The sequence below is a fragment of the Notolabrus celidotus genome, chromosome 6 (genome assembly GCF_009762535.1).
Source record: "Notolabrus celidotus isolate fNotCel1 chromosome 6, fNotCel1.pri, whole genome shotgun sequence".
NCBI lineage: Eukaryota > Metazoa > Chordata > Actinopteri > Labriformes > Labridae > Notolabrus > Notolabrus celidotus.
The window spans coordinates 3,963,334-3,975,430 of record NC_048277.1 but is presented as its reverse complement, the minus strand read 5'-3'; the positions used below and the strand labels follow the sequence as shown (position 1 = coordinate 3,975,430).

General features: G+C 43.5%; 1 protein-coding gene across 1 annotated transcript in view; it reads right to left on the bottom strand.

Annotated features, from left to right (window-relative positions):
- Positions 1-9,116, bottom strand: part of znrf1 (zinc and ring finger 1) — a 102,436-nt gene extending 93,320 nt beyond the window's left edge. Inside the window, exon 1 of the mRNA XM_034686699.1 lies at positions 7,840-9,116. Coding sequence (XP_034542590.1) covers positions 7,840-8,233 — 394 coding nt within the window. The 5' untranslated portion in view covers positions 8,234-9,116. The remainder of the gene's footprint in view (positions 1-7,839) is intronic.
- Between the last annotated feature and the right edge of the window lie 2,981 nt (positions 9,117-12,097).

The window sequence follows — 12,097 nt, the reverse complement described above, 5'->3', positions numbered from 1 at the left end:
ACCGGTTCACTAACTTTCCCAAGGACTAGTTCACTAACTTTCCCCAGGACCGGTTCACTAACTTTCCCAAGGACTAGTTCACTAACTTTCCACAGGACCGGTTCACTAACTTTCCCAAGGACTAGTTCACTAACTTTCCCCAGGACCAGTTCACTAACTTTCCACAGGACCAGTTCACTAACTTTCCACAGGACCGGTTCATTAACTTTCCACAGTACCGGTTCACTAACTTTCCCCAGGACCGGTTCACTAACTTTCCCCAGGACCGGTTTACTAACTATCCCCAGGACCGGTTCACTAACTTTCCCCAGGACCGGTTCACTAACTTTCCCCAGGACCAGTTCACTAACTTTCCCCAGGACCGGTTCACTAACTTTCCCCAGGACCGGTTCACTAACTTTGCCCAGGACCAGTTCACTAACTTTCCCTAGGACCAGTTCACTAACTTTCCCCAGGACCAGTTCACTAACTTTCCCCAGGATCTGTTCACTAACTGTCCCCAGACCAGTTCACTAACATTCCCCAGGACTGGTTCACTAACTTTGCCCAGGACTGGTCCACTAACTCTCCTTAGGACCAGTCCACTACACTTACTACACTTCAGCCTCGGCTGCCCTGGGTGTCCCATGGTCCTGATGCCCCGGAGACTACGGAGTGATAAAACTAATAAATGATAGAAGTCCTGATTCTGAAGTATTTTGTGACTCAGCACTCAGAGACCATTGTAAATGAATACTTTTCAGATTCTGGAGTTTTGATGTCTTGGTAAATGGATGGACTTAGACTTATTTAGCGCTTTTCTAGTCTGTCTGACTACTCAAAGCACTTTTACACACTACTAGTCACATTCACTCATTCATACCCATTCACTCACTGATGGTAGAGGCTGCTAATGTTAGGGACCATCAGTATTAGCTGATCTCATTCATACACATTCACACAATGCTGAACAACAGAGGGAGTCATTGGGGATTCAGGGTCTTGCACAAGGACACTTCGACATGTGACTGCAGGAGCTGGGATCAAACCACCAACCTTCCGATTGATAGACGACTGACTCTAACCACTGAGCCACAGCCGCCCCGTCTTTAGATTCAGAGTCAGACGGCTCAAACATGCAGGCTGTGAACTCTCTCTTGACCTGTCAATCAAAGAGTTAGGCCACGCCCACACAGTCCTGAGAAATGCTCTGACCTGTAAAATAAGATGTTTTTGAACAGAGTTTTTTCAGAGTTGTGGATGTTTATTTTCACTCAGATTTTTGTTGGAGCTTGAACCACATTCAGTTTTGATATTCTATTTGAATTTTAAATATTTCATTTACGTTTCCTGAGGCTTTAAATAATCCAGAAAGAGAAGCAGCAAATCCTCATATTGATTAAACCGTCACAGGAAAGTGTTCTTTCTTTGAAAATAAGAGTTATTTGACTTATAAACTTAGTATTTAATCACAGATGATCTCACTGGCACTCCATATTCAAAGCCTTTTTGACACTTTGGTCAAATCAAGTTGTTCAATGTAGAATCATCACAAACTGATTAGCGGTATGCTTGTCGCCTTGCATTCACGTTGGTCTGCTCTCATGACTTCTCAAACCTCCCGTTACAACCTTGATCTTCTGCTCCTGTCTGAAACAGGCATGCAAACCCTGAAGCTTCAGTGTTCTGATAACAACTACAAGCTGGTTTGAACGGGTTTACAAATGCAAGCTGGTTATGTTTGTTGAAGCACTAAAATGTGTATTTATTGTGCCATTTTTTAAGAGTCAAAATGTTGATTGTTTCATCTCAGTGAAACAAAACCTACTTAAGTACAGAGAAAGATTACATGAATCTTGCACTTTGCCTTTTAGTGGGCATATGTTCTTTATTTAATCAAATATTGTGATGTATCATTATGGGATTCTTTTGCAGTATATCGATTATCACAGTATCGTATTGTGAGTCATCCAACGATTAAGGGCCTTGGTTTATAAAATGAACCACAAACCAACCACCAAAGCTTTGCAGGTGGAAAGGACACTTCAAATCATGTGTTAGACTCATTTGGGACAATTTAGTTTATAGGGTGTACCAAACTGACAGTTTAACAAGGAACAGTTCATTGTGCAGAGATGCCTCACTCTGCGATTAGCCAGAGCACCTGAGCTGTGACTGGTTACTCATCGCCTGAAAGATCGCCTTTGGTGTTTTTGGCCGGGAAGCTCTTTCTACTCAGGAGTACAGGAAGCTGCTGTTCTGTCCTGTTTGAAATTCAGTGGTAACTTCTTGTTTTAACCTGCATGGTCTGTTTAAAACACGAGGGGAGTAAGTAATGTCACACATTGATTTTTTAGAGAGAGCTATATTGGGAATGCTGACATCATCTACCTTCAGGCTCATCTGGAGACCAGCAAAGAGGTGATGATGAGGCCATGGCCTCGCCGCCAGGCAAACAGCTACAGCTCACCTGTCAGTCTAATGAGCCATGCTCCTCATTATGTCTAATTATCCCTCTCTCCTGGCCCTAATGTGATCAAATCAGACAAACTGTACAAAATAAATAAGAAAAATATAAACAAACATCTCCTGTGCAGCTGCTGCAGATAGTGTAATGAGGTTAGGAGACCAGAACTGGTTTTGAATCAGACTGTCATCATGTTCAGTTCTACATTTTAATATGGGCTCTAGCTGGGTTTCTGGGTTTCTTTGACTTCAGGAGGACACCTGAGGAACAGCAGCTCTGTGCTTTCACATAGGCTTCATTTCAGTGACCCACGTCTTTATTTCTGAGCCTAACCAGCTACGACCAAATGACAACCATTTCAAAATGTTAACCTCATGATGTGTTAGGCTTAACACATGGTTAGGATTCAAATTAGGGCTGGAAGATACTTCGATAACAATAATTATCACAATATCATTTTTCTCAATATAAATTTAACACATTTTTGATAAAAATGTATTACAAATAAACCTGTAATTGCACCCCCAAACAACTAGCAAGAGAGGGGGCGCTGGTGAGCCTTAAACGCTAGTTGCAATCAAACGGCAACCTCCGGTCTAAAAATATGAGTCCAATGCGGAAGTGTTAAAAACTGCAGTTCATCGAGGATCTGCTTGAGGCTGGCTCCAGAAGTACCGGAAGTCACATACACATGAATGGGAAAAAGCCGATCTTTGCAGCATTAATAAACATGTTTACAGCCTGGTACAAAAGATGGGTGTAGTCTCAATAGCTCATTTCTTGATGTGCTCTCACTGTGAGGGGGGTGAATCTTTTTCTAACGCGGCAATTTCGAAGATATCGAGATTATGAGTCTTCCAATGAGAGGCCCAGCTGCCTGCTGGAACACTGCAGCTGTTGGCTAGGAGGCTCAAACTCCGCCTCTTTACGTCACACTGGCTCCACAGCAGCAATATGGCTGCCGCTGCCGATTTGCCTCAAACAGCACTTCAGAAACAGATGGGTGACGTCACGGACACTACGTCCATATTTAATACAGTCTATGATTGCCACCCAACATTAGACATCATTAAACAGCCAATCATGTTGCAGGGTGAGAGGTGGGCAGGGCTTAAAGACATTTGCAGCGGAATGTAAACACAGTTGAATCGAGCGACAGCCACACAGAAGAAAACTCAAAACCTACCAGCTCAAAGCAGAGTCATTAGTCGACTCTGTGTTAACTATTAACTTCATACACTTCATTAAATATACTTTCAGGATGCCGGTAAAGGAAGAGCACAGAGACAACTTCTGCTGTTCATTTCAACATGTTTAATGTCCACCTTGACCGTAGGACAACTGAACACTGAATAACCATGATGCATTCACTGCACTGTGGGAAATAACAACACTCAGGTCGTAAAACTTAGTAACTTTAAAGGTTAAAACAGTACTCCACTAAACTGATACACTGAATTCAATTTGACATATATTTGTTGTACATTTAAATCAAACTACGAAAATGATCTCAACCTGAGAAAAATAAGAATCTACAAACTAAAACTTCACAAAAATCTCATCTTACATTGAAGACCTGCTTCCTGTTAGCACCGTCTGAAATGATGGATTCAAGAAGCTCATCAGAAAACTAAATCCAGATACAAACTAACAAACTGTCTTCAACTTTCACTCAGGAGCAAAAATCTGATGACAATGTTCAGGGCTGCAGGTTTAGTTGAACCAGGATGAACTTTTCTTTACACTACAAGAGTATATTTGCAGAAGCACATTTGCAGTGGCATCCAGCCGTGCCAGTACAGTGGTCTCACTGAAATAAATGAGGATGCTGGCTTTTTAGACATGTCCTGAAAGCAGCCTGAGGCAGCAGAATTTCTCAAGAATTCTCCTTCACCACAAGAGAAGCCTGGTCAGTGGAGCATTTCTTCTGTAGTTACAAGTGAAATAAAAGAGCATGCAAGCAGTTATATGTGGCAAAACTCCCCGAAAGAGCAGCCATTTTTATATGGGAGCCGCCCTCATCAGATTCCTTAGACTTCATCTGTAAAGCTAACTCACCCCCAGCCTTGACAGCACACAATCCATTGAGAAAATGACTGACAGTTTGAACCTGAAACTCACTTGCAGGGGCAGGAAGAATATTGTCCGTCCTGACCTGTTCTCCCTAAGCTGGCCCAGTTCTCGCCCCAAAACGTGTCGCTCATTTCTGCGAGCTGTCACATCATCTTTCCCTCTGTTCTTCTGCAGTCCTGCATCTCTCAACACCACTTTTACAAACTCCAGAAGGAACCCACCCTGTCTCCAAATATGAATGTGTTATTAAGAGGTGTGTGCTACATATATCGTCTAAGGTAATATCTTTATTGATGTTTAAATGATGTACAAAATAACAACATCGATTCTGTCACTTATTCAGCATAAACCAGTCAAAGAGTCCACACACATTCATTGACTGTGATCAGGACTAGTAGGACAGATTACTATGCATGCACATTGAGAACACATGCAGTGCTCACACATCACAACAAGCTGAGCTAGCGTAGCTGCCTGCATGACTAAAACATGGTCCATATACTAAATGGACATAGTATCCGTGACATCACCAATCTGTTTCTGAAGCCTTTCATAGACAGGTGCCATATTGGAAATGTTGAACTCAACCTAACATCTGTTGAGTTAGTGTGAGGTAAAGAGGCGGGCCTTTAGCCTTTTCACTAACAGATACAGTGTTCCCGCCTGTCTATCAAGTCAGCTGTGCCTCTAATTATGGGAAACTCGTAATCTTAACTTTGAAACTGCCACATTATGAGAAAATCCACCCCCATACAGTGTGTGCCGATCGAGAAATTAGCTCTTCAGACCTAAACTAATTTTTTGAACCAGGCTGTAAACATGTTATTTTTCTGCCGTAAAGATCGTCTTCTTTGAATTGGTGTATATGTGGACACTTGAGGAACTGCAATTTTGAACACTTCAAGATTTGCTTCAATTCTCATGATGATAAACCTCATTATGGTTCAGACTAATAGTGGAACACAAATCAGTGGAAACTTGGAAATTGTTTATTATCTCTGATTGAAAATATCCAGACTATTTATCAAATTTCAAATGGCTTTTATTTGAAAGGAAACGTCAGATCAAGCTGTGATTGGCTGCATTTCATTATGAGGTTGTCCACTATTAGTCTGAACTCAAATGACTCAGTGATTTTGTTCATAATCTCTGATTGAAAATATCCAGAATGATCGCATTTTTTTCAAATTTCGTTTGGCTTCTATATTGAAAGGACACATCAGATTGACCTGGGATTGGCAGGACAGTCTGTTTCTCTCCACCAAAACAAACCGCACACTCTATCACTTCCGAATCACTTCCTGTATTTGGTAAATTCCTTTTCTGGTACAATCTGCCATTTGTAAATTTGTTTCAGGTAAAAATGTTCCTTCTCTTTTTTTGTTTCTGTTTTTGTAAATCTGTGTTTTAAATGAAAACTAGTTTTGTTTGGTAAAAATGTTTAATATAATTTTGTTTTATAAAATGTCAAAATGTTTTACAAAATGTAAATGTATCTCCAACTTTGTAAAAGTGATTCATCCTTTGTACATTTGCAATGCACTTCCCAGCCACCATACTTAACTAAGCATAACATCCTACTAAAGTGGTCATTATTATTTCTTACACAGTTTAACACTTAAGCTTTATAAACCTTCACAATCTTAACTCTGGTATGACCAGCTGTTGGTCCAGTTTACATTTAATTTTCTGTTTTTGCACTCGCTAACGCTACCATTTAAAAAAAAAACGAATCATTGGCGAGGCGGCCTCAGTGTAAATGTATTTAGCTTTTCTCCTTTCGGGTAGAGAGTCTCTGGTTTTCTCAGCAGCTGTCCTCCACAGGTGGAAATCTCAGAAGAACCCCAGACCTTCAGTTCATTGAAATATTTAGAGTCACTTTGCAGTTTCATTCACTGTACAAACGGACTGATTCGTCTCTTTGTTCCTCACCCTTGTGATGATGTTTGGCTCTGCTGTTGCTGTGACTCCCTGTAATCTGACTGCATCCAGCCTCTTCATGTCAGCAGCAACAGGCTCTCTGTTGACCACACCCATGTGTCCAAATAATGTGTTTCACTTTGCTACTGTGCTACTTTGATTCAGTCAAGGTGTTTTGGTCCTAAACCTCCTGGTGTTTCCTGTGCAGTACTCCTGCAGGACTCTCTTTATGACATGTGCACCTTTCTACGATTTTTGATAACATGCCCTGTTGCCTCCTCCAACTGATATGAAAGAACATTAGAGTCACAAGGCAATGTAGGCAGAGAAAAACAGCCAAGATGTTGACGTCTGACTTGCTATTCCCCTGCTGTGAGCTGGTCAGGGCGTCGGTAACAAGAGCCTGGGGACCTCACGGAGCCTGCTGTGTGTGCATGTGTGCGCACATGAGAAAGGAGGGTGTGTGTAATTTTCCTTGAGGACTTTATGCTGAGTGTTTGTGTACCTTTGTGCATCTGGAAGGAAACCTGCTGAGGCCATGAGGACGAGGATTCGTGTGTGTGGGGGTATATGTATCAGTGTACAGGTGCAGGTGTTTGTATGTTGTAGATGTCCAGTCACATCCAGGAGCATACGGAGGAGCGAGTATAAGCTGATGATCATTAACAACCCCCTCTCAACCCCTCTCTCCCTCCCTTTCTCTTTTCCTTCTACTTTCCCTGCCTCACCCCCTCATCCCCCACCCCCTCTAATCGCTGGGCTAATTGACTCTGCCAGATTTGGCAACAGGCTTATGAGTGTCATTTCACACAACAAGGAATGACCTATGCAGACGGTGCAGCGATGACAGTCGAGACAGAGCACTCCCTGCAATGTTAGGCTGTCCAAATGTAGTTCCCCCTGCACACGGAGCACAGCTATTCCCCTCATTCATCAAATGACCTATTCAAACATTTTCATGTGACTGCTTCAACAAACGTGTGTTTCATTGCAAAATGATTTTAAAAAACTGAAGCTGTTTGAAATATTCAGGTTCATGCTATTCCCAACAGTGCTGTGAAAATCCAGGTGTTAAAAATCAGGCAGTTCTTAACTTGCAGGTAACCTTTCTCAGCAAACAAGGGTATTACCAGAGAGACATGCACGTAAGACATGTCTTTAAGACTAAATATACATTTGCAGAGTTTCTGCAGAGTCCTGAGGTGGGCCTACACACACATGGAATTGCTACAGTGTCACTCTCCAGGTAAACAAGGTGTGTTCAGGAAGAGGAATTGATATCCGGAAGGATGCAAAGATATATGTGGTTCCCTATGATGACAAATACTGGCTCATGGTGTCAGTGCGTAATGATGTGTACGTGTGTGTCGATGTTTGTGTGCAGAGGAGGCCGCCCTTACCGCTGTGCGCGCTGAACCAGCGGGGTGCGATGTGCAGGGGCAAGGTGTCAGCCAGCGACCCCCGGGACCCCAAATAGAGCACTCCGTCCGTGTGGTGCCCTCCGCCCCCAGTGTCTTGGTAGCCGGTACCATGGGGGGCAGCGGTAGTGCCCCCTGACCCCCCTCCAGCTCGATCCGAGTCCGTTCCTCTAGCGGTGTAGAAGCCGAAGGGCACGGCGGGACTATGCTCAATGCCCATCCCGGCCACGGAGCTCACCGAGCGGCTTCGCAGGCCCATGGTGCCGCTCGGCCGGTAGTGGCCGAAGTGGGCCGAGGGTGGCACCGCGCTGTCATCCGTAGAGACACCGGGAAAGGCACCCCGGGGCCGCCCCGCCGTGCTCTGCTTTCCCCCCATCCAAAGCGGGAGACAAGTGGGTGGGGGTTCTGGGTGGATACCAGGAGGGGGCTCGACTCGATCCGCAGAGGGTCGAGAGAGCCGAAACAGGCTGTCGCCCCCTCCCCTCGCCCCTGTCTGTCTCTTGGCCTGCCTGCGCGCCTGCCTGTCTGTCCGTGTGTCTCAGCAGGCTCGTCAGCTCTGACTCTCTGCAGACGCAACAGCCCGTTTCCCTGCTGAGCGGAACATGAGCCCACCCTGACGTCTGGATTCACCTCACCCGCAGACAGACCTCAACACAACCGGGGGTTGGCTGACGAGCCGAATGACGCCGTAGCCCAGAATGACACACAGATGTAGAGCAGGCTCCTGTCGCTGTAGCAGCTGGTTAGTACGGCTGTATCATTGCAGACAGGACGCGGCAGCAACACGTTTATCCCGCCCGGCCCGAATCACAGCCGCAATGTTCACTCTCTCTCTCCTCATCTGATCTCACACATCGTGACAACTGTTGCTGTCTGTCTGACCGTCGCAAAACGACGGGCTGTCTTACATCAGAGAATCTGACCGTCCGTGGTGGTCTCCACTCTGCGGTCCTTTTCTCCCCGTAGATCGGGGTCAGTGAAGCCGCGTCCCTGCCTGCGCTCAGATCGGCGCTCCGTCTCTCTCCGCTCCGCCGCTGTTGCTGCTGCTGCTGCTGCTGCCAGACAATGGAGGAGCTCAGTGCGCAAGCTCGGATAATAAACACAGACAGGACAGGGGATGCTGCTGGGAGAAGGCAAATACACTGTCATAGACCTGACCCTGTAATTCCAAACCAATGGGAATGAACTTGGAAATTGTCCCTGACTGACACAGCACTAATGTCATGGCGTGTATTTGCTTATCAGAATCAGAATCATCTGAATCAGAAATACTTTGGTTATCCCGGGGGGAAATTCAGTCATTAAAGTTGCTCTATACACAATAATTAAGAATATCAAATAATGTTAATAGAATAAGTAATTAGTAAGATATAAATACAAATACAATGAAAATAATGATAATAAAAGTATGTACAGAAGGCAGAATAAGCACGTTAGAAAGTAAATGTCATGCAGAGGCAGAGGGGAGCAAGTTGCTCAATATTTAAGTTGACACAGCCAAGATTCAAAATGTTTAAAATGTCTTAACATCATTTTAATTGAGGATTTATTTGGGGTGATATAACCACATGTGACACTGAGGACGTTTTCAGAATCAGAATCAGAGATGCTTTATTTATACTGGGGGGAAATTCAGAAATTCATTTTAAATGCTTTTGTACTTTTAACATGTCAAAACAATATCTTAGGCTAGCCTGCATCTTAAACACTACATCAGTGAAAACTTCAAAGCTGACACATGGTTTGAAAAGTTGATCAAATACTTGAAAGGCTGTGGAGTCCCATCTCTTGACTTCACTGTGAAATAAAAAAAGAGCCACCTCTCCCATGATGATGCGGGGCTCCACCTCACTATCCGGCCATCAGCCAGCATATTGTTGTCATGAGTTATGCACAGATTTTCCCACCATATGCTAAATTATTTGGATTACAGGCTCACATGTTTGGTTTGGGATTACTTGGTCTAATCCTATGCATGTGTGTGTGTGTGTGTGTGTGTGTGTGTGTGTGTGTGTCTGTGTCTGTGTCTGTGTCTGTCTGTGTGTGTCTGTGAGAGTTTGATTAGACTGTTTTTACACTGTCTGGTTCTTTGTTCTTCATAATAACACACGGTCCCTCTTGTAAAGTCTCCATGGCCCGACCTCTCAATAAGGTGAACTGCAATAGGTTTGAATTAGATTACCCTGCTCCAAAGAATAAGACCTTTAAATGTTCCCTCTCGGTTCCCAAGGCACAAGCTTCACTTCTGAAACTTAAGTGTGTCCAATTCAACCTACTTCATGCTCTTGCCTGCTGTGTTAAATCCGTTGTTTATGTGATTACCTCTTTTATAATAAATCCACCAAATGTAGGATACGCTGTACAAAATTTCACAAGTAGAAAAGTGTAATTTGTGTGTAATGGTAGGATGGAAGCTCCACTTCATGACAAATGTGCTAAAATTCACAGGGATATTAATGGAGACGTGACCTCAATGTGTCATGAGCAGCAGGACCCCTGAAATAAGGATATTAATTATGTTACATAAACACTTTAAAATCCCATTAAGTGCTCACTCACTTACTTTCAACTCGACACACACTTTATTTCATCCTATAATGTTACTTATTTCCAACACAGTGTTTCTGTGTAAGCAGATAAGCAAAGGTACCGGCAGCTTTATGGGCCATAACCACTTAAATAAACCGAGGCCTCACTACAAGTGAGTCACATATTACTTCACACTCAATAGAGGTTTAATTTGAAATGCTGACTGTGGATGGACTTTTTAATTCTTCATGCATTCCTCAGATAAAAACAGTGACAAACATATACGACCGATGGATAGGTGGAAGCATAAATCTGCTAACAGCCTCTTAATGTACTTGTTAAATGATTTTACATGAGAGAGATACAACATGTGTGCCTCACAGAGCTGGGACCATGTGCTGCTGACGCTGTGTGGTGGAGTGAAGAATTACTCCCCTCTGTGAAGGATGGTGTTCACGCCACTGTAGCATCACATCACTGAGGCAGCATGTCCTTTCAGTGCTGTACTGGATCTTACAATCAATCAATCAATCAATCAATCAATCAATCAATCAATCAATCAATCAATCAATCAATCAATCAATCAATCAATCAATCTTTATTTGTGCAACAAACATTATCTCAAGGCACTTTTACAAACAGAGCAGGTCTAGACTGCACTCTACGTCAAATTATGAACAGAGACCAAACATCAAGACAGGGTAAGACTCAGTCTGATCTCATCTTAATCCACCATGAGCATTGCATCTTGCACTATTTAGCAAGTTACAGTGGTGAGGACAAACTTCCTTTAACAGGCAGAAACCTCCAGCAGGACCAGACTCATGTTAGACACACATCTGCTGAGACCGCGTTGGAGAGAGGGATAGAGGGAGATGAAGAGAGAGGGAGATGAGCGCGATGATGCATTACACTTCAGATGAACGGTTTAATTTCCACTTAAGCCTTTAAGTTAAATGAAAAGGTAAAAAGGAGTCCAGCATTTGTGTGTTTATTGCAAAGCTAATGCAAGCTTAGCTTAGCTTCCAAACTTCTGCACAGGACTGGAAGCAGGGGGGCGCTGACTAACCCTGAGGCTGTCTGAGGGTCTGTCCTTCAGTCCACAATTATGTTTCATGTTGTCAGACAAACATTTCTACTCTAGAGAAATTATGTTTGTCACACAGGACAAAGCTGGGCACAGTGTTGCCAACTCCTCCATGAGGAAAGTAGCTGTTGGCTGTCCTAAAAGTCACTAGAAGTTGCTAAATGACGTCATCGCTTAATTTGAATTAGAATGGACGCTGTAGGAGAGATGTGTAACATTGAGGAAGAGACAAAAATAGGTTAAAAAAAACACTCTAAATATGTTTATAACTACAGTTAGGAGACTACAACAAATCAAATTAAAACATTACTATCAACTACAATCTAAATGGACCAAAAAGAGAGAGTAGCAGGATCAGCCAGCGGCGTCTTCGTACATGCGTGATCATCGACTGTATAAAATATGGACGTAGGATCCGTGACGTCAACGTCTGTTTCTGAAGCGCTGTTTTTAGGCCAATCGGCGGGAGCCATATTGCTGCTGTCGAGTGATTGTGATGTAAAGAGGCGGGCTTTGCGCCTCCTATCTAACAGCTACAGTGTTCCCGCAGTCAGCTGTGCCTCTCATTGGATGACTCATAATCTCAATATCTTTGAAATTACGACATTATAAAAAATTCACCCC